The following is a 21,406-nucleotide window of genomic DNA, read 5'->3' on the forward strand; positions in this document are numbered from 1 at the left end:
GACTGGCAGGCTGGCTGGCTTTCTATTCGCCTCCTTGTTAAAGATGCTCTATGGTCTTGCATTTCACGCTGTACTGCCAAAAAAAACCTTTCTTAACCCCGGCATTTCCGAATATTTCATGGTTCAATCCCAGGGTTGGGGAAGGCGGCTTCAGCACGGCACAATTACAGTGGTTAGTGGGACTCCTCTGGTGGAGCCATGCTGGCTCCCAAAGTACCATGACTCGCAAACAGACAGGCCAGGAAAAACAGAAGAATGTCAGAGAGATCATCATTCTTCTTCTGTACTGAACCATATCTCTGACTCTATACACACAGGAAAAGAGTGATGGTTTCATTGTAGCAGTCTCTTGTAGCGACACTTCACTTGATCGAGTAGTGGTTCGCAACCTTTTCGCCTTGTGACCCTTTAAAGTGAGGCTGTGTAACTTTTGAAAAAGAAATAACACAGTAACTTAAGCCTCACTTGGGAAGACCGATAGCTTTTAGATGCCAATACTAATAATGTGACAGTAAACTAAAGTAGATATTGCTGTGGATAAATGATATTCTTGAGACAGTTTGCTGACTTCAATACTTGTGCTACTGTACGTGCTACACTACATTTTAGCATGTCCAACAGCTCAATTGTTTCATCACAACAATAAAACAAGTAAACACCTCAGCAGGCGACGTGTTAGTTGTTTCCTGCTGGTGGCGTGGACGGCTGGATAAGGTGTTCCAAGGTGGTGACCTATTCACTCCAATGAAAGCTGCTCACTGGGCATATACACTGAAAACGTTTTTCAGGCTTCCTCTAATGCATAAGCATCAGATTTGTTCTCTGGCTGAACCTGCTGATTTCCTGCTGGCTCCCGCACGGATGAATTGTTGAAAAATAATTCACTGATACAACTCTTCTAGAGACTTTCACATTTTCACAAAAATTGTGATGGTGAATCCAAATAGCCATTTTGGAGTGTTTATGGTGCTGAGAAAAATGTAGTAATCATTCTTTTTTAATGATTGTGCTGTTGTGTGTTTTGGTCTAGTGGATGAAGTGACTTATACCTTGTGGCCATGGAGCCAAAATTACTGCACAGCCAAGTGTTGCTTCTGGGGGCTTCTTCTAGTCTCTCAGTCAGAACGCCTGATGATGTAATCAATTGAAAAACATGTTTTTATATATATTATTTTGTAGTCTGAATAAGCTGAGATAGTTGTAACTGCTAATGCAGTGCTTTTATTGATTTTTCAAAGTTGGCTTTAAGCCTTAATTGTACTCTCCGGCTGCAATATTTACAGCAGAAACTATACATCTTCGGTCTCACCTGTCCAGATTGCATCTTGGACCTTGGCCCAATAACAAAATCTTGGAGCAGTTTTGCTAATTTGATGAATTGTATGTAAATTGCTTTATAAATGTCACAAATAGTTCTTGTTTCATTTATCTTTGAGTCTTAAGTTGTACTTGTGACATTTTAGCAGCAGTAGATTATATTTTATGTAGCAAAAGGGCAACACAGAACTTAGCACTGGCTCCTTGTCACAAGAGGGTCCTGATAGGTGGAATGGATCAACTTAAATGAACTGAATGGATGTTAAGAGGATATGGTGTATGTGTGGACTGTGAACAGTAGCCAGACCAGGGAACAACTGATGTAATTAAATCAACTGAATCAGGACATTCGTGGAAATGCAACCTCAGCTAAATTTCAATAGTCTTGCTTTAAAGCCAAACACTGTTTATCATGAGCTCATTGTCACCAGTTGTTACACGTGTATGAGTTAAAGTACTGTAGAGCATCTAATGAGAGATTAGAGAGAGAGAAATGAAAAGAAAAACAATTTGTATTGATAGGTGAGCATGAATAAACCCCTCAGGGGTCAGTATTAGGCCCCAAACTGTTCATTTTGCTCATATAAATATCATGAAAATAGAAATAATTAAAGTTGTTTTCTTTGCGGTTGAGAATTCTGGAGGTGATCGCAATGGAAATGAGTAAATTAAAACTGGCTTGACATACTATATAGATATTACGCTGTTTAGAAATTGCAAAATAAACACAGTCAAAGTTATGACTGACCACAAAATCTGCTGGTCAGGCAAATAAAATGTTCTTGTATTTAAATTATAACATGCCTGGAATAAATTCAATAAATGAATAAGTCAGCATCTTGCATCTGCGGGGGTTCCTGCTCCCGATATTGGGAACTACTGATCTTGTATTCAGCAAAAAAAATTAAAGTAAAATAAATAAAACAAGGCAGCTTTTGCATTTGGCAACCTTTCCCAGCTAATGTGCGCTATGACTCATCATACAACTCACTGACTGTACGTCACACTGAAGGTCAGTGTACTCTGGCGCTGAGCGGAAGGCATGTGACTCACCCCAGAAATAGCACATTCAATTAAAATTAAGTTGTGAAAGACACAAAGGAGAGCAGCAGCTAATACTTCATGTCTCTTCCTCCAATGACACATTGTGATTGTTCCGCTTCACCAGCTTTGGAGATGGTTCTGTGTTCATCCTCCCAGTTGGCCTGTGGGGCCTTGTGAATAAACACATGGAGGTTAATGTCTCATGTTCTACTCGGTTCTCTGCAGACAGCTCTGACAGGAGGAGAGAGAGTAGAGCCTAAAAGGAAAGCTGTTTCGGTAATACGCTAATCTGGCTCTCACATCTCTTTGTTTTAGGCAGTGAGACGGGATATTTTCCTCAAGCTACTGTTGAGAAGCACATCTTGGGTCTGCTGTGGGTGAGCCGTCAAGGGGAAATTCTTTCTCCTATTCTTTTTTTCTTTTGTGAGAACACCCCTCATACCCTAAGGGGCCTTTAGTGAACTTGCCATCACCCACACAAACTGACAGCGGAGAGCACGCACTACCACGGTCCCGCTCACGTCACCGAGGCGATAAACAGCCACGGGCCTTGCTACAGAGATAAGGCTTCTAAGCAGTCTATCAAACAAACAAAGCCAAATGATGAATCTGGAGAGATGTTAAGAAATGACGCTATATTGCACATGTATCTCCTCTGCCTGCGTTTTTTTTTCCCTCTATCCACACAGACACATATATATACTTGTACACCCACTTCAGCCTGTCCTGGAAAAATCATTAGAGCCCCCACTACCCAACACACACTGCATGCAGATGGAGAAAAATAGGGCTGAGAGCCAAAACGCCTGAGGGGTTTTTCATGACAATAACCTTCTGTAGAGCTGCTTGTATCCCTCCACCTAGATCAGGGAGAGGTGCTGAGGGATGGATGGGAAAATAAGCGAGATAACCATACAAAATATTAGGCGAGGAACATTCACACAGAGTACAGAGGAGGAAGAAATCCGTGTCATTTTGCTCTCATGGCCCGGAGAGATGGCAGGCTAAATGCTCTTTCAAAACAGCTTGAACATTGAAATGATGATGGCTCCTTTTGCCTCAGCAAAGCACATTAATACATAGCCGAATGCCATTTCCACTTTTGTTAAATGGCTCACCTATTGAGTATTCAATTACAATGGCTGTCTCTCGTTTGGAAGACGGGGCTGGGACCCATAAAAATAAGCTCCCTCTGAGTTTGGAGCTGTAGAACGCATTGGACGGCAATAGAAGGCATGAAGAGCTCGTGTATGGGGGTGGTATATAATGTTAATGGCAGGGGAGTGAGGAGCTTGTTGGGTATTGGCTGTGGGGAAAAAAAAAACCTAAGCTCCTCATCTGCTGTACCGTTTTATTAAGGAAGCATATTTTTAAACCATTTGCGCAGATAAAAAAAAAAAAGAGCCCGAGCACATAAAACGATCTAAATTGAGAAAGCCATGAATCCTGGCTTTAAAAAAAACATCAGTCAGGGTGATTAATTCAGTTTTGATTAATCGTTCCATTTGTCTATGATATGTCTAAAATTCCACGATACAAATCCGCCAGTAATGGTGCAATCCTTCCCCCCCATTGTGTGGTTTATCTCTTATGCTCAAATAGCAAAAGCAAATTGTGGCTAATTTTATCGACGAATCCACTGGCATGTGGTTTTTCCAGCGGTAATGATTCCCTCATTCGGGCCTAATTAACTGCAGCCATTAAATGGAGGGAAATGTAATGCCCTGGGTTCCATGTCAGGTAGTCAGAGGAGGACAGCACAGGAGGACTCAATTAGGCCTGTGCTGTTCCCTGGTTATCACACGACATGTTTGCCAATTAAGTGGAGTAGCGTCTGATGCCTATGTGCCTCTGTCGACACTGACTCAGGCCCTAGCAGTGCAGAAATGCCGTCGCGGCCTCTCCACCCCCCCACCAGTGAAGGAACAGACACTACACTATGCCCCAAAAAGGCAGTAATTACAGGATGGATGGGAGACTGTTATATAAGGACGAGGCTGCCGATAGGCCAGGCAAGGCCTGCTGATGCCAGGTTTCAAACAAGTACCAGCAGGATCGAGTTACAGCAGAAGTACCAAGGGTAGGCTCACTCAGAAACGCAGACACATTTCAACATCAGAAGCAGGCTAAAACAAGGGGAGAAACATAAGGCTATTGACATTTTTTGTGGTGTTGCATGATTTTTTGGGGAATTTCCAACGATCAAAAGGGAGTTGTGATCCGACTGAAATAATATCCCAAACATTACAAATAATGCAGCGCTCAACAACAACTTAAATCTTCTACTAAATTATTATCATTCACTTTCAAAAACACAAGATCTTACAGATGCTTTTAACATATTTCACCAAGTGTGTGTAACTCTGAATCGTGACTCAGTGAGAGTGGGAGAGGAAGTCAGAGGCAGGCAGACACATTAGCCTTCCCTTATGGCATGTTCTGCAAGGCTATAGGAGTCAGTCTGCATGATCCTGACTGTCACTGACTTGTTATGAAAGCATCACGGGTTGAGGCTGATCCATCACTTTGGGGGGTGGAAGTTGGGGTGAGATGACGGCCAGGGGGGGCTGGAGGGGGCTAGCGTGGGCGAGGCAGCTCTGTTGCCTGTCACTCACCATGCACCACTGCATGACCGCCAACCTTGTCTGGCTTGTGCACAATGGGAGGTCTAGGGCTTGACTGTATGAGCAGTCATTCCCTGCTCCCTCCTCCCAGCAGCCAACACAGAGGAAGGCCAAAAGGAGTCAAAACACTCTGGACAGACATTAGTCCTGCATAGACCCTGGAAGACCTCACTGCTTGAGGCAGCTGGGCGGTGAATATTTGCTCTGTTTCCCAATGAATCTCTTATTTTGGCGGTTTAGTCAGGTTCAATTCCGGAAAGCAAGCCACAACAGAGCCTCCAAAAGATAATCTCCTTCAACAAACATACATCGCAATTATCTGGAGTCATTAAATTGTAATGACTGAAGGTGTGAGCAAACGTCTTAAGCAAACAGTTATAGTACGACCCACCCGAAAATACATAACGCTTGCAAAATGTACACCGTGGTTAAGGAGACAGAATCGTTCCTCACAGCAATTAGAGAGCGAGAGAGATGTGCATATGTAAAAGGGAGGTCTTGTGTTGGGACAGGATAGAAAAGTGGAAAAAAGCTGAAGTCAGCAACAGCAATAAATCCTGAAATGCTTCGCAGTTTCTTCTAGTTCTGTCCTGCTCTGCGGACCCCGGCTCTAACCTGAAGACAGAGCTCTGTTTAGTAGCTTTAGCAGCGGGGAGGCGAGTTCAGTCCAGTGATCATCCACTGCCCTTCTCCCCCGAAGGTGCAGTTTGTCCAGGCGGTGCCTCCCGAGTCAACCTCAGCTGGCATGTTAGAGGATACTTCCCAGCAGCACCACGATCTGTGACCACAGCTTGACCTCCATCCAGCTACTCACTTCCACAGAAGCGAGAAAAATCAATGGATCAACCGGCATGAAATGGTGACGCGATTGAGATGAATGATTACCAGGCTAATTCTTATTCATCTCTTTATGGGGCAGTGATGAGTGAGAAGTTAAATGGGCTCTGAAGAGAAAGGAGAGCAATATGTGGAATGAAACAGTGGATGTGACATTTAGATTTTTGCTTTATACAAAGTAAGAGGATATAAACTATGAAGCGCTCAGAGAGCACATACCTCAGAACAGGACTGCACAATCCTTTGAGTTTGTTGAATAAATAATGGAAGATTTTCAAACAGAAGTATTTAAACTCCATCAGGCAAGTACGGGTTGGGCGATCTTTAAATTTTTCATACGGTCCAATTGTACCTACTCAAGATGGCCGATTGACGATACGATCGCTAGGGGGCAGCGGCATGGCTCAGTTTCTGACGGAGCTTTGCAAGAATCAAACCTTTAACTTTCTGCAACCAATGCAGTTAAAGTTACCTGAATAAACATTTATAAAAAGGTGTGAAAATGTTATCTGAAATTGAATAACAATGTCTCCTCTATTCAAACAACTGTCTGTGCTTGCTCCGATAATATCACAGCATCATGTTCTGTTTAACATAATTACCTTATCTTTAATATCCCAATCCAAATTATCCCTTAGACATTAACTACTCTTGTGGAGCCCGGAGCAAAGTTTTGGGTTAGCAGGCAAATGGAGAATAGTGCTGTGTGGTGTCAGATCCATAGAAAATAGATGCAAGATTCATTCGCCACTCTTGTTGATTAAGGGTGCTCAGCGGGCGGACATGCTGCTCCACCAGAAACATTTCTAAATGCACAGCAGGGTGCAGATTCTACAGATTTTACATCTTAGTGCCGAAAGTAAAGGGAAACTTCAAAACAATTTAAACCAGCTCTGTGTCACTGCAATTGTCAAAATGTGATCTGATCACCAATCGGATCAAGCCTAAGGCAGGTTTAATGGGGTTTTTTTGTAAGAGAAGTTTAATCTTAACTGGGAATATTAGGGTTAGGGCTAAAGTTCAGAACACACAAAGCAGGGCTACAGACTAACTTTTTTCACTAGGTGCACTGTGGCCCCCAACGGAAAATTTTCGGGGCGCAACCAGAAATTTTCGGGGCACACACCGTATATCAATAATAGATGCAGAAATTACAATGTGCTGTTTCAAATTCAGTGTCACATTTTTATTGTGCTCTTTTGAAATTGCAACATAGAAGGTAAACCGACAGCACATCACTGTCATGATTTATTACAAAAATATACCATACATTCAGAATAAGGGGTGTGACGAGACGATACACGATATTGAGTCCAAGAGAACGAGAAGCAATGATACTTTTTGACTATGTCAGTATTTTCTTTACAGGCGGTAGATTTTAGCAGAGCAGCTGTGGTGGTGCTGTAGATGTCTTTGCATTGTACTTGTGTTAGCGGTGGAGTGGCCTACGGTAGTCACGGAGGTAAACTATAACCCCCCTAGAGACCGTCTGTCGGCAGCTCATCACATATGGAGACTTCGGGTCCGTCAGGTCCTGAGACTGTGACTAGCTACGGGAGCTCACGTGTTACTTGTTTGTGTTACGTTGCTGGCGGCACTATATCTTACACTGCTTACAAATTCTTCTTATCTTATCCGTGACTTCGTTGCTGTTTAGCCTCTTACATATTGATATGGCAGACATCTGGTTGCGCATGTGCGAATAGATGTAAAATTCAGTCGCAAACTCAAATTTTGGTCACAAAATGCCCTGACAGATAACCATTTAGTCATTTAAATTCACCAGCTTTCAATAGTGCTGCCTTTAGTTGTTCAATGCTTATTTCAATTTAAATCTAATAGACTTTGGTCCACAAATGTTTGGAAAATTAGGTATGAGCACATTTCAAAATGTTTCAGGCTCATTCCAATATGAAGTACTGTAATGTAGTGTAATGTCCTTGAGTTGACAGCCAAGCTAGCACCTTTGAGAGGCTGAACGTATGAGCAAGCTAGCATTAAATTTAATTAGCTTTAAATTGAATGCTAGTTTACCAAGTCCTTCATCTAAGTTAGCGTGAAAACATTTGGGGTTTTGAGATTTCAGTCAAACATTCAACCACACAGGTTTTTGAGATACTAAATAACCAAAAAATACAACAGATGAACACAACTAAAAATATAACCTCCTTTGTGGAGATAAATATAAGCAGGCTTAAATATCTCTCCTAAAAAAGGCTTGAGCACATGTCTCGTTTCACTTACCGTCTCGTTGCCAAACAAGATGTCGACGTAAGGCATGACCTTCATCAAGGGCTCTTTAAAGAACTGGCTGATGAATGGTGCGGAGAGGTTCATGCAGAAGATTTTGTTGTTATCTGAAGCGTGCTTCGCCACCTTCAGGATAGACTCCGGGGACACAGTCAGGAAAAAACCCTGAAAAACAAGAATAATATTTACTTACATGATGTTTTCAGTGGTTTGACTGACCTCAACTGGATCAAACAATTCAGCTGTACAGTGTCCCTGTACAGGCAGAATGATCTGTGTTTTGACAGCACATCATGGGCCAGACTGGATCGAAATACAGGCTCCTATGGATTTAAACACTTTAAACTGACAATTTGTGGGTTTTGGATCCTGACAAGGCAATTTTAGGGTGACATGACTTGGTATTATTGAAATAACACAGGAGCAAAGAGAAAGAGAAAGAAAGGAAACAGTGGTAGTGCTCAAACATTTATCTGAAATGGTTTCTTAGAGCATAAACAGAGCAACAAAGAAGAGGAAAAAGGGCAGGAAAAAATCCATCCAGGACAAAGCCTGTGGCTGGGCTCCAAGGCTCGTACTGGAGGAAGCAACATGCACGTATCCGATGATAGGGCGAACAAAAGTCTCGTCTGGACTCTCCTTACTTGGAAACAAGAGAGGCAGGTCCACTCATTGTGTGAATGAATACAAATCAGGTAAGAAAACACCTTTGTGTTTCAGGTGGAAACCTGAAGCGAGACTCTCCTGCAAGCCACACAAAAACACTCCTCCTTTGATACTGATCTTCTTAACCTTGTTTTTCAGCAACAAGCTGCTCTGTAAAACCACTGTGTCACAATAGGGGCAGAGGGGGGAGAGAGGAAAGGAAAGTTTCAGCACAGTGATACATTTAATCTGGCTGAAAAGCTTCCATTGTGAGTTACAGTGCGGTTCTCATTAAAGCACTATGACATTTGCAGAAACGGAGGAGCGACCTCCATGAAAAAGAAAAGGGTATAATACAGACTAATAAAGGGTGACTGTGTAGTCAATCAAATGTACAAGGTATTTCAATACAGCCATGCTAAACAGGTGAATTCTTTATTATACATCCATGATGTCTTTCACTCTCTGAGAAGAAATTCTTGTCCCTTTGCGGTTTTGAAAAATGTCTTTAAGTGCAGGCCCAGGTCAGCGCCTGTGATTGCTATGTCATGGTACCATCTGTTGAAGACTAAAAAGGTGTTTTCAATGGATCTGAGAGCACAAAAGGAACTCACTCTGGGCTAATGGCCCATCACTGACCCTGACGTTTTTCTTTAGCGCCGTGCCAACGTGTCAGAGGAAGGGGAGATTGTTTTCTGACACAAACGGTCTTTTTTTGGTAGTTGAAAATAAACTGTCATGGCTACCGTAATGCTAACACTGATCAAAGGCCGGCAGCTTGATCAAATATCCTGAGGGGTGGTGAACTTTAAAAGCCATGCCACAGCTTCTCTAATCACACACTGGCTCTATGTAATTTACTTCCAGCCTCACTACCACTGCCAGTGCCTTCACATTAAATAACTCAGAACTCAGAACTGCAATACTCTAACTTATTTCTGAAGAAATCATATCCAAGTAAAACTAAAAGATATACTTATTTCAGCAAGTCCATTTTAATGTGATGCAATGCATTTACAGTGCAAATGTTTTTTAAATGTTCAAATAAACCAAGAAAAAAATGCATTATAAAATTACATAATAAACTTATCTTATCTAGACATTACCAGACAACGCAAATGTCCAAATCAGTTGGATCGGATGTCGGACAACAGACTTTACCCTGCCAGCTCTCTAGTGCGAAACATTTGTGTGTGAATTCACAGTGAGCGAGTGGTGGTGGTGATGACATTTCTATTATGCAGCTTGCTCAAAACCGGAAGGAAACTAACATCTGAGGGTGTCAAAGAAGGAAGATACCAATGAAAATGTTCAACTGCAGACACGATGAGCTGTTGTTGGTAAGAGCCACCGCTAAAATCATCAGACAAATTCAAGGAACGGCAAGAGACACAGTTGTTTATGATCAAATTACTTAATGGCTACTTCACCGCAATGTAATAGGCTTCAAATCCTGCTTCCGGCACATCTACCCAGGCGCCGTCCCTCTCCTTAACTAAACTAAGTATTTCCAATAAGTGCAAACACATCTGACACGGACAATCTCATGCTGCAGGCTACATGTGTGAAAGGAAAACTTCGGACAATGTCTGGACCTGATTAATCAGAAATCATTTTGAGTTCATATGAGAAAACCGCTTATGATGTTAGGCCCACCTTCGCTACAAAACTCTGCGGAACATCGTGGAAACTGACCCACAAACAAATATCCACATCAAAAATGCTGAATAACAACAATGACAAACATCTAATTGATAACTCAAAGAATCTGAAGTACAGACATTTATACGAAGCTTCACAATTTCTGTCAAAATTCCCTTCATCTGAAATAAATCTACATATAAAAAAACATTGTGTGAATATGTATGTTTGAAGTTAAAGTAATTCTGCAGGAATCTTGTTCATAAAAATCATACAGGCAGTTTTTTCCACCAGGCTCTAAATGCTGTGACTCCAGTGGCTTGTGGGAAAAAAAGCCTCGGTCTGAGCCATGTGAAATTCCAGTTCCCATCAGTAGTCTCTGCCCGACTACGAAACAGGAGAAGTTAAGTCTTTAGTGCTGCGGTGCAGATCATGTATCAAGAATACCAGATCCAGTTTCCCAGGTGTCAGAGAGCCCTGTGAAGTGGGGTGACTATCACATTTCCAGGTCAAGATGATCAAAGCGCTGGGTACACTTCGTACAATTTCCACCCAGCCAAAACATTCAATAAAGCATTTAGAAATGCATTTTCCTGGCAGACAATAATGCGGAGCGATGTTTGGCCGTGTCAAGTGGTAATTTGAGGGAAGAGTTGGAAAGGCAGGGCATCCATTTTCAATGTTTACCCTAAAAGAAGGAATGACTTCCACTTTACTCACACAAAGAAAATGTCTAAATGCTACTCTGAGATGAAATTAGTGGTAATCTAACCATAGAGGTCCTAACTACACAGCAGCAGCACGCTATCACACTTTCCCCTGCATTGTATCAGTGTTTTCCCCGGGGCTGCTCACATCTGAAAAGCTGGGTGTGATGGATGGCATGGTGTCACCGGGCTTAAAATAAAAGTGGACATCTGAAGGGTAAAAATGATCTATTTTGGGAAGGGCATTTTCATTTGTACCAGCAGCAGAGGTGGTCATGGAAAAGTAAAAGCTCTTTTTTTTCCCTAGGCCTATTTTAATTCTGCAGGAATAAGGGGGAGTGTTCAAAGCACTGTGTCATGAAGGTTTGTTTGACACTTCCTATTACTCAGGAATGATGGAGGGAATTTAAACAATCCCTACTTCAGTGAAAAGAGTAATTATGGCCATTGCAATCATACTAAATTTGATCAAATCCCCAGATCTTAGTCCGGTTTATTTATACAGCCAGAAATCACAAGGGCTTTACCATTTAAACACCGTCTATCCTTAAAGCTGCTCTTATCAATACTTTATATGAAAAGTTGATGAAATGCTTTGTAAGGAGGGTTGCTTGTATCGATTAATCCACAGAGAATAATCACCTCAGCTCTATGCAGCTTTTTAGCATCTTTGATCTCATTGTTTGGTTGTACAGCACAAACCTTTACTGTTTTGTTCTCTCATCAGAGTTGATTTCAGACGGAGGAGGCAGCTGTTTTCAGTAAGCTCTTATAATCCAACTCTACATTACCTGCCCAGCACCAAACGGCAGCCTGACAAAGTTGACAAACTGGTGAACATACTTGAATATTAAAATAATATCTAAAACTAAAGAGCCAGATATTTCCCTTGGGACCTGCGGAGACCAAACCAATATTCAAAGGGAAAGTGAATATAGGACTTCCATTCAAGTAGCCAGAAAACAATACTAAAGTGCCGTCTGTGAATGTGCTAAAAGAGCGGTGTTCATTGAACAGGCTCACGTTTTTATGTGAACGATGAACTGAAGTATCTGTTTGCGACCATTGAATGTGATCTCCATTCACTCTCATGACAGAGAACGGTGCTCACACACTATGTTTTATGGCACCCAGCATGCCGGTGTTGTGTCAAAGACTGTTTTCCTGCCGATATGGGTTTTCCCCCCTCGGCTAAATCTGAGCCAAACATTATCCCTAACCCTAACCACGGAGGTGGGCGCTACACCTTTTAACAGGAGAGGCACACTTTTCATCGGGGGGAACAGACTTTGACGCAACATGCTGGTGCTAGTGCAACTGGCAACTCAGATGCAGCTTCTGGTACTGCTAAAGCCAATTGATATGCAAATTTAAAGGAGTTATATCAACAAATCAGTAGAGATTCCAATGTAAAAGTCTCATATTTTTATGCAAATTGTGCCTGCCAGGTCTAAAAAAACAAGTCTGAATGTCAGCCACACTGGCAACCAATTTCAAGAAACACTTCGAGTTGATGCATCCAGAAGGAGTTTCCACTAAAAAAAGAATAGCTGGAAGCAGCTCATTAAAAAAAATCTATTTAACCTGTGCCTTTAACTTTGAGCTTGCTCTTATTAAGTGTGAACTTGCACAACACTGTCAAAGTAAATATTACTGTTGCTCCATTTCTGCTGGATGTGCCAATAGGACATTATTGTCATAACCATTTTATATTGTTGTAATATGTCAGTGTTAGCTGGTCAAAGAAAAGTCTAACAAAAGAATTCATGGATGTGTTCCCTGTTTTGGTGCAGACTCATGGGTTATAGTTCAGCTTTGTTCAACTCTTGGTCTTGGTTGGCTGATGAAAACACACACTTCTAGTTGTGTGCCTTCACCCTATTTACTACAATGTCACACTACTCGTCTGTGACCTTGCTGCTGAATATTTATCTTTTACCCTTTTGGAGTTGTGATGTCACATCCTGCAGGGAGGGCTTACATGACTGTACCTTAAATTCAGGTAAGGAAAAGCTTTTACTACATAAAAACATCCATCAGGATAAAAATGGCAAGAGCAACAGAAGAAGGATCCCTCTGCTAGGACGCACAAACATGATGGTGGTGCTTGAAGAGAGCAGTGGAAAGTAACTAAAAGTAGAGAAATGGCAATACAGGCGTTTGTTCTAGTGACATATTCCTTGCTGTCAAGAAAGCCCTGTGAGCTAAACAGGAGTATTTCAAAGCTTTTCAAAAACCGCCCAGGCCATGCTACCCCTGTCATTACCATAGACAGCCCCCCATCATGCTCTCTGGTGCACAGGGTTCATTACACAGAATTAGATGTCACACAGATCAGAGCGCACGTGAGGCCACACGCTGCTCTCCTCCTCAGTTATCTCTGTAAAGCACCATTGCGAGGTGGATCGATAGCTGAGGTTTGGAGCTTCATTAGCTCAGTATGACTCCATCTCCATCAAGACACCTCTGGCACGCTACGCCAGTGTTGCGAGATACATTTTACTCCCTGATCCTGAAGGTCCTGCTGTTTTACACACAAACACAGAGGGACAAACAAGACCTTCACACACGATGATGGGTGGGGGAATCTGTGTCAGTCTCCGGCTCGATAAACAGAAGAAAGAAAGAGGACAAACAAACAGAGGTAAGTGATGAATGGTGTCACAATCGCCTTGAATGGAGGAAAAAAAAAAGACAGGGATGAAAAGAGCTCATTTAAGGCTTTTCATTTCAAAAGGAAAATGAGGGGGTAAAAAGCTACAAAGCAACTGAGATTTTCCCAATGCTAATGATGTTTTGTTTGCATCAAAACGACCAGTTGGTTTCAATTAGAAACAAGTTCAATTAAAGCAACAGAGACGATAAATCTGTAACAACCTCAAGACATGATTCAGCATTCCCTGCACTTTTGGGATGTTTGATCTGACTGCAAGGCAATTCAACTGCGCTGATAGCATCTGCCTCTTCTTCTTCTCTCTTCCATTAAGAATCATGTTCTGGTGAAGCTTATCAGACATCTAGGAATTCATCCACTTCTTGTGAGGGAGCTGGAGGGAGGCCAACTGCACTGGAAACAGAAGGGAGGGCTGTGCTTTTAAAGACCGCTTGGATATGAGGAAAAGGGGCTATCATGTCCGCCAGGATCTCTAGGGCAACATAAATGTGCCACGAATTCTGGATTTAACAACTGGGCAAAGACATCACTTACTTACTTACTGCTGCCGTCTTTATTTCTTAAACATTTTTTTCTGGTTTAAATATTTCAAGCTAGCGGATATTTTTCCCTGAAGTCGTGAAGGTCTCTTGTGGTGCACGTGAAATATAGAGATGCAGCAAGAAGGTCGCGTCGATAACCAAACATACCTGGCCAAGGTCGTCTTAATGAGCGTGGATAAAAACAGACATTAGAGCCAACCACAAAGCACTCGAGGGGAGCGTGTGTCAAACTACCAGCCTGCAATTTGTACAACCATCAGAGACCGTAATTACATCAACCTCAGACGCCTCCACTCTGTTAAAGCAATGGAGGAAACTACTTGCATGGGGGGGAAAAAACATTAAAAAGGTTTCAACCCCAACTTGAGGTTAAGGTTTTGTTGGCATCACAACATTGGCTGAATTGGTTTTGATTTGAGTGGTATCTCCCTAAAAGTAATTCGAGATCAGCTTCAGGGTCTTTTCAAATGGCTGCCTTTTGCTCTCCTGTTAGGCTCTACAGTTTCAAAAATGTGTTGGCTAGGGGAAGAGGCCAGCCTGAGCAGGAGAGCGGGATGCCAAGGAATGTACTTAAGATCTAAAACAGACTAGATTTAAAGCCAAGAGCATTTAAATGCCAATACTAATCCACAAAATAATTCACCACATAGCACAAACTGACTCTCCCTTACAGATACCATATGTTACCTCTGTGTGGAGATGAAACGAAGAAAGCGATGCCAGAAGAAATGCTTTCTTCTCCTAAAACTGTGTTATGCTGGAAATGAAAAACCATGCTTCTCTTTCCCTCTTCATATTCTAAAGCCAGTCTATATTTCTACTCTCTCTGGTTACTATTGTTGTTCTTGCCTCCATCATTGGGAGATTAGCCAAGAACAAACTGTTTGGTTTGCAGGGAGTTAAAATTTGCTAATGCACACACTCTCAAGTGTCCTTGTCTGCCACACTGCACTTAATTAACATTTTAGTGCGAGCAGTTCTCTCTCCTTTAGTTCCTCTGAAGGGGAAACATCACTTCGACTCACACAAGAAAAAAACACACACACACACATACACTTATGGAGTCAAGTTGAGCTCCTGTAGTTTCTTACATGATTTGAAAACAGGATAGGGAATGGAGTTTGTGGGGGTCAATGGAAAAATGGGATGAAAGTCTGCAATGTGAAAACAGATGTCAGGCTTCAGAGTTGTCTCTTCTGAACTGGCTTGAAAGGACGTATTAATATATGGGTCAGATGTATAAAGCAGAGGTTCAGTGTCGGAGTGTCGACACGGCAGAGGGGTTTCTAGTTTCCGTGACTCTGAGGTTGTGTGCAGACAGGAACCATATCTCTGCAGCCATTCCTGTAGCTGGGAAGTGAACATTTCCAAATGTGCCACTCCGTGGATGTAAATGAATTACTGCACTTAACTTGAACACTAAAATGAGGAACCGAGGAGACAATCTTTCACTGTTCACGGTTGCACCGGTGAAAGCTAGCGCACCAGGTTGGAAAATTACAGGTAATTGCTGAAGCCATTGAATCCAGTTTGGTTTTGGTTGAAAGACTAAAATAACAAAGCTCTGATTGCTGAAAAGACAAGGGCAGGGAGCTCGGAGGCCCTGTTGCTTAGAGTTAATTTGATACATATTTCTCCCCCTTGAAATGTCTGAGGTACTGGCAAGAGACGGCGAAAAAAAAAAGTGAGAGGGAGGGTGAGACCCCCGCTCTCCCTGCAAATACTATCCATCTGCCATATTACATTTAACCAGCATGAGAAGCTAAGGGAGCGCCCTTGCTCAATATTGTGTGAAGGCTGTCAAACTCAATGCAGGAGCTCAGTGCCCACTGCTCAGAGCTGAGGACACAGGGCTGTTTAAATTCAATCTAATAATAACTTATGACTGTGTGCGCCCAGCACCAGCAAAATAGGAGAACACGTGGCAGAAAAATGACTTTTAATTAATCATGCCCATTACAAAAAATCATCTAACTGAAACTGCTATCATGACCACCAAGCAAACACCAGCAGCTATCACCATAAGTATTTTAACCCAGACCAAGACATTTTCCTAAACCCAACCTAGAAGTTTTGTTGCCTAAACTTAAAGTAATGTTGAATTTACAACGGGACTCTCAGAGCATCAAAAAATGCCGACAAAGGGTCCTGACAAAGCTAATAGATGGTAACAGCCTTCTGAACCTATTAGTAGATGTAAAAGGTCCCTTCTAACTCATATCTAAGAGGCTGATAACTATTTATAAAGGTCATTTATTCGATCGATTTAGCATTGCACTCACAACATGAGCTTCTCACTTAGTCTCCGAACCCAAGCTGAGAAAATAACACCTGATTACCTCATCAAGGGTGATTTTTTTCTTTTTAGCCTTTAAATAACCTCTACAGAGTCACAGAAGACATTACAAATTAAACTGTTTTCACAGACTGAGTTTTCCACACTATAAGTAAACTTACTTTTATGGTTGAAATTGGTGGAGTGCCCCTTTAATTCTGATCTCATAATATATTTTGTGTCACTCTTAATAAAGAGGTTTTTAATCTCAACGAGGCTTTCCAGGTTGAATAAATAAGACAACTTACCGATAATTTTAATCAAAACAAAGCAAACATATTTCGTTTACAAATCATATAAAAAAGCAAAAAGCAGGACATTTCACACTGGAGAAGCTGAAAACATTTTACCTTGACAAATGACTAGAAAATGATTGATGACTGTGTTTTTCTGTCAACTAATCCACTACATTTCCCTTTAAATTTGTACCTGCTAACTTTAAATAACCATGAATCACAATCACATTACAGTTGGAGTATCTCTGGACCTCAGTGACACAACATGGTGCTAAGACTCATCGCTGGTCTTGCAACAGCTCTAAAATCAAGCTCAGAAAAATCAATTGCCAGGAGGCAGGAAGTGTGAACTTCCATACCCTAAGTCCAATTTCCTTGAAAGTGAATGTCCTAAGTCAAATCAAACCAAGCCAATGCACCGTGGAATTATGCAAAAAATTACACACAGCTCTATAAAATGACAACTGTTTGAAATAGCATCAAGGCGAGGGCACTTTAGAGCTTGTTGATTCATTCCACATGTTTTTATCCTGCTGGTGTTGTGATGATGCTGCGAGTCCACTCTGATTGACTTTGTTTTCTTATTCGGGCCAAGAGGGAGAAAGATCGAGTGCACACAGATGATGTAAACATGTGAAAAAAAAGCGGAAACAGAGCACTCAACAGAAAGTTTACTGCAGGAATACGTTCAATAAAGACTCTTGTGTTGCTGTGGAATTTTGATATTCAAGAGAAAGGGTCAGTTTCTGCTAAAACTTGAAATTGCCTTGGAAATTCTCTGCTGAGTGAAGAGTACTTTCCTACCTATGCACGGCTAATCACAGCTGATAGAAATACAAAAAAAAGGGCAAAGACAGAGAAGGAACTTCCATCTTTTTAAAGTCAATGCATGATAATACCAGTAAAAACGTTGGCTACGGTTCCTGTACTTAAGTTCTGTCTCTCAGCTACTATGGAAGTTATTGCTAACCACCACTGGGCTAAACAGACATTTTCCTCCCTCAAAGTAGCATTAGCAGTGTAGTGTAGTGTACTAAGAGCTACTTCCACTTGACAATAGCATCTCAGGCTGAGAGAAATTTTCACAGCCAGAAAATATGAGTCTTTCTTTAGCAGACAAAAACTAAAAATCCCAAAATTCAGATGCTGCTGGTAGGCGTCAGGGTAGTCTGCCAAAAGCACAAGTAACAGGGTGAGGCAATGTGTTATGTGCATTAGCATGCCGCTTGCCTTTGATAATTCTGCAAGACTTATTAGCCACAATGTGGTTAATATTGCTTCTCTGCTGGTGAAGTGTCCTTGTAACTGCTGACTTTTTTGATGTTTGTTTTCTGTTGGAATGAGCAGAATGGGGTAGCTTGGAGCGGCCGCTTTAAAAAGTCTTAAATCAAGTTTTTATGCAAATGTAGCAAACATCTGGACAAGATTTCCAGAAAAACTGCAAAAGAGAATGTAAATTAATGTCCATTTCTATAAGATGCCATGTCTGTTTCCAATGCACTCTCATTTGGCTTTTATCAATGCACAAACTTTTCTACATCAACAGAGTGCGAAAATGTTCTCGCGACATTGCCACTTTTTTTTTTCTCCACAAATTAAAAATCCTCATAAAAACAGGTGGAAGTAAATGACAAATTCAGTTCATCCTCCACTCAGTCACTATTCTCTGCATAATAAACACTTTACTCTAGTGGGGAATAAATTGAGATGTCAGACACTTTACAGCATCACAGGTGGTTGTAGTACCATGCAAAAGTAATTTACACAACTTTTAAAGGTGAAGCATGGCATTGTGGGATTTTCAGTGTTTATGTTGTGGACACTACTTTTTTGTTCCATTGTGGGAATTCTGGAGGCTTCCACATACTGCATACATCTCACAGTTATTATCAATTAAATAAAAGTAAACAAGGAACCAACTTGCGACGCGAACATACCAGCGAGTACAGAGTACACAGATATGGAAGGTTACAGAGACATCAAGGTATATCCAGACAGAATATATACAAATTTCCCCTCGGGGATGAATAAAGTATAATTGATTGATTGATGAGAAAAATGTTTTTTTTTTTTTAACCTTAAAGCAGGTGAACATGTTCCAATAGAAACCCCAAATACAATTATGAACCTTAAAATTAGCATAATATAGGAGCTTTAAAAACATCTGTCTATATCTCAGATCTGAGCCACAAAGTCAAAGTCTTTCTTCATGAACCCAGACCCAAATGAACAACTCATTCAGAGTCCAGGAAACTAAACAGCACAAAAACATGAGCTTAAATTGCTCATAACTCTCATCACATCAAAAATCAAAATGTTCTCTCTGTGTGGATTACAAATCTCTTTAGCTCAAACCACAGCCGACCAGTCACTCTCCCCCCTGATTTATTATGACAAGAGCCTCTCAGACGGACAGGAGAGTCATCCTCAGCTTCTACAGCCACATCCATTTTTCTCAAATTTCAAAGTGCTTGAGATTTCTAAGTGGGGCAGCCTAAATGAAACACAAAGGAACTGTGTGAATCATCCCTAAATAATACAATATACTGAGAGTACAGTGCAATAAGTGCCAGGATTTGGTGACTAGAAAATTGTCCTCTTCAAAGACAAAGAAACATTACCAAAAATCTGGTATCTGAAAGTGTCAGTCTGGTTGAAGAGTATCCATTACTTAATATACAACCACATTTCTTAGAGCTTAGCCGCAACATGAAAAATTACCACTTAAGGGAAAAATAAACGTATAAAGCTGGTCTGTGGAGCAGGAGGTGGAAGGTTGCCTTCTAATTGCTGGAGGGGAGAGAAACCATGTTAGAGTAAACAAAGTCTGATCGATGGTGGGGATTATATCAGAAAGATCCTTTGGCCTTTGGCCAAGACGAGCAAACACACTGGTCTCTGTCTCTGCTACGGATGGAAAAAATAGCCAAGGCAAAGAGCTGGTGAGTTAAAAGCATTATATTTCACAGAGGGGGGAGCAGATAGAGCGTAGTACAATGCCAGATATGACATGTAGCCAGCTATATCACATCTTGGCTGTTTGTATCAGACAGAAATGCCAGTAGATAAGAGGGCAGTGTTGTGAGTTTGATGGAAGGCTGTTCCGGCTGGGGGCTTAGCTCTGGGTCAGGCTATACTCCCACGGGCGCTGCAGTGCTGTGTGTGAAACCCCTCCATCACCACATGCACAAGTTCAACGCGCTGTTAGCTGGTCACGGCCGGGAAGAAATGTATTCTGTATACTCCCCGGCTTCAATGTGGCAATTGCAATTCACATAAGCCACTTAAGGAAATCTGCAGAGGGAAAGAAAAAGGTATAAAACTGAGAGGGGCTTACGAGTTATTGGAGCCTTTTAAACACGGAGGCTCCTCATCAGGCAGGGGTTTCCTTTTCTCCCCAAGTCTTGTAAATGAGTTCACTCCATTGCCTTTGAAACCCTTGTAAAGGCATTAAATCTGAAAATAACATAATTCATTACCTCTGTCTGAGACATGTTTAATGTGAAGATGTAATACGAGTTGCAAGGATGAAAAAAGGGAATAGGTATGTGCAAAATGTAAGCTATTCCGTCTGGAATGTCATTCAGCACAAAAGGAATACTAATGACTTTTGAATCCATTTAGTGACTAACTTTGATACGTGATTTATATTAATAGCTCGTGTACTGCTTTCCCAACATCCAACAGGGCTGTGTTCTGCTAAATTTCACCATGATATTCATGTCGATAAGCAGGTGACGACTTAGAGAAAAGGCCTGATTATATTTGCTAATCCCCAAAGAAATTAGGCGAGATTGATGAAAGCGTGCATATACTCCACACAAAGCCTAGGGAGTCTCTAAAAGCTGTTACCATGGTGGTATCCCATTAGAATAACAAACATTTCCCCTGGATGTTTAACATCGCTTCCCAGTGAGCACAGCCCTCCCTAAACCTCCCCTCTCTCCCTCTCTCTCAAGCACCTGCCTTCACATTTTCCACTTCTAAAATTCCACCAGCCGCTTGGAAAAAAAAAAAGACGTAGGGCAAAATATGAAATGCAGTTACGAGAAAACTTGAGTGCCAAAAAAAGGACTTTTCTTCAAACCCGTAATAACTTTCCATGGGAATAGGGAGAAACTTAAAAAGAATAACACTTCCCCTTGATTTTCTACTCCTACCACTTTTTTAAGCAGGCAGTGAATTTCCTGGAGTGATAAGGGCTTAGCCAATGTAATCCTCAGAGGACCCTTCTCTGGCATGCCAGGAATCAAGAAACCTTTCCCTCTCAAAAAAAAAGTAGAAAAAGACAGAAAGAGGGAGGCAACAGTAGGTTTGGGAACAAGGAGGAGCGGCAGCCAGCATGCCATCTCCCACACACGCTGGCGAATGCAAATTAGCATGTGTGGAAAGAGCAGCCGGACTCGCCTCAGCTGGAGATCAACAGAGGAATATTGATATGACAATGCAAGGGGCTTCCCTGACTCAGACAGCAGGGGCCACAGAGGATGCTCTAATTGGCCTCACGCATGGAAGGGGAGGGGGGCCACCCATAAATGTTTCACACAGATTGAT

The 21,406-nt window shown here is 41.6% G+C and overlaps 1 protein-coding gene across 2 annotated transcripts in view; it reads right to left on the reverse strand.

Moving 5' to 3' along the window:
- The window catches only part of LOC310960729 (adenosine kinase-like), a 108,862-nt gene that overhangs the window by 22,882 nt on the left and 64,574 nt on the right, over positions 1–21,406 (reverse strand). For both annotated transcript variants that reach the window (XM_083932507.1, XM_083932508.1), the window contains exon 7: positions 8,067–8,237. In XM_083932507.1, the coding sequence (XP_083788633.1) occupies positions 8,067–8,237 (171 nt within the window). The remainder of the gene's footprint in view (positions 1–8,066; positions 8,238–21,406) is intronic.

The sequence above is a fragment of the Echiichthys vipera genome, assembly GCF_963691815.1.
Source record: "Echiichthys vipera genome assembly, chromosome: 18".
NCBI lineage: Eukaryota > Metazoa > Chordata > Actinopteri > Perciformes > Trachinidae > Echiichthys > Echiichthys vipera.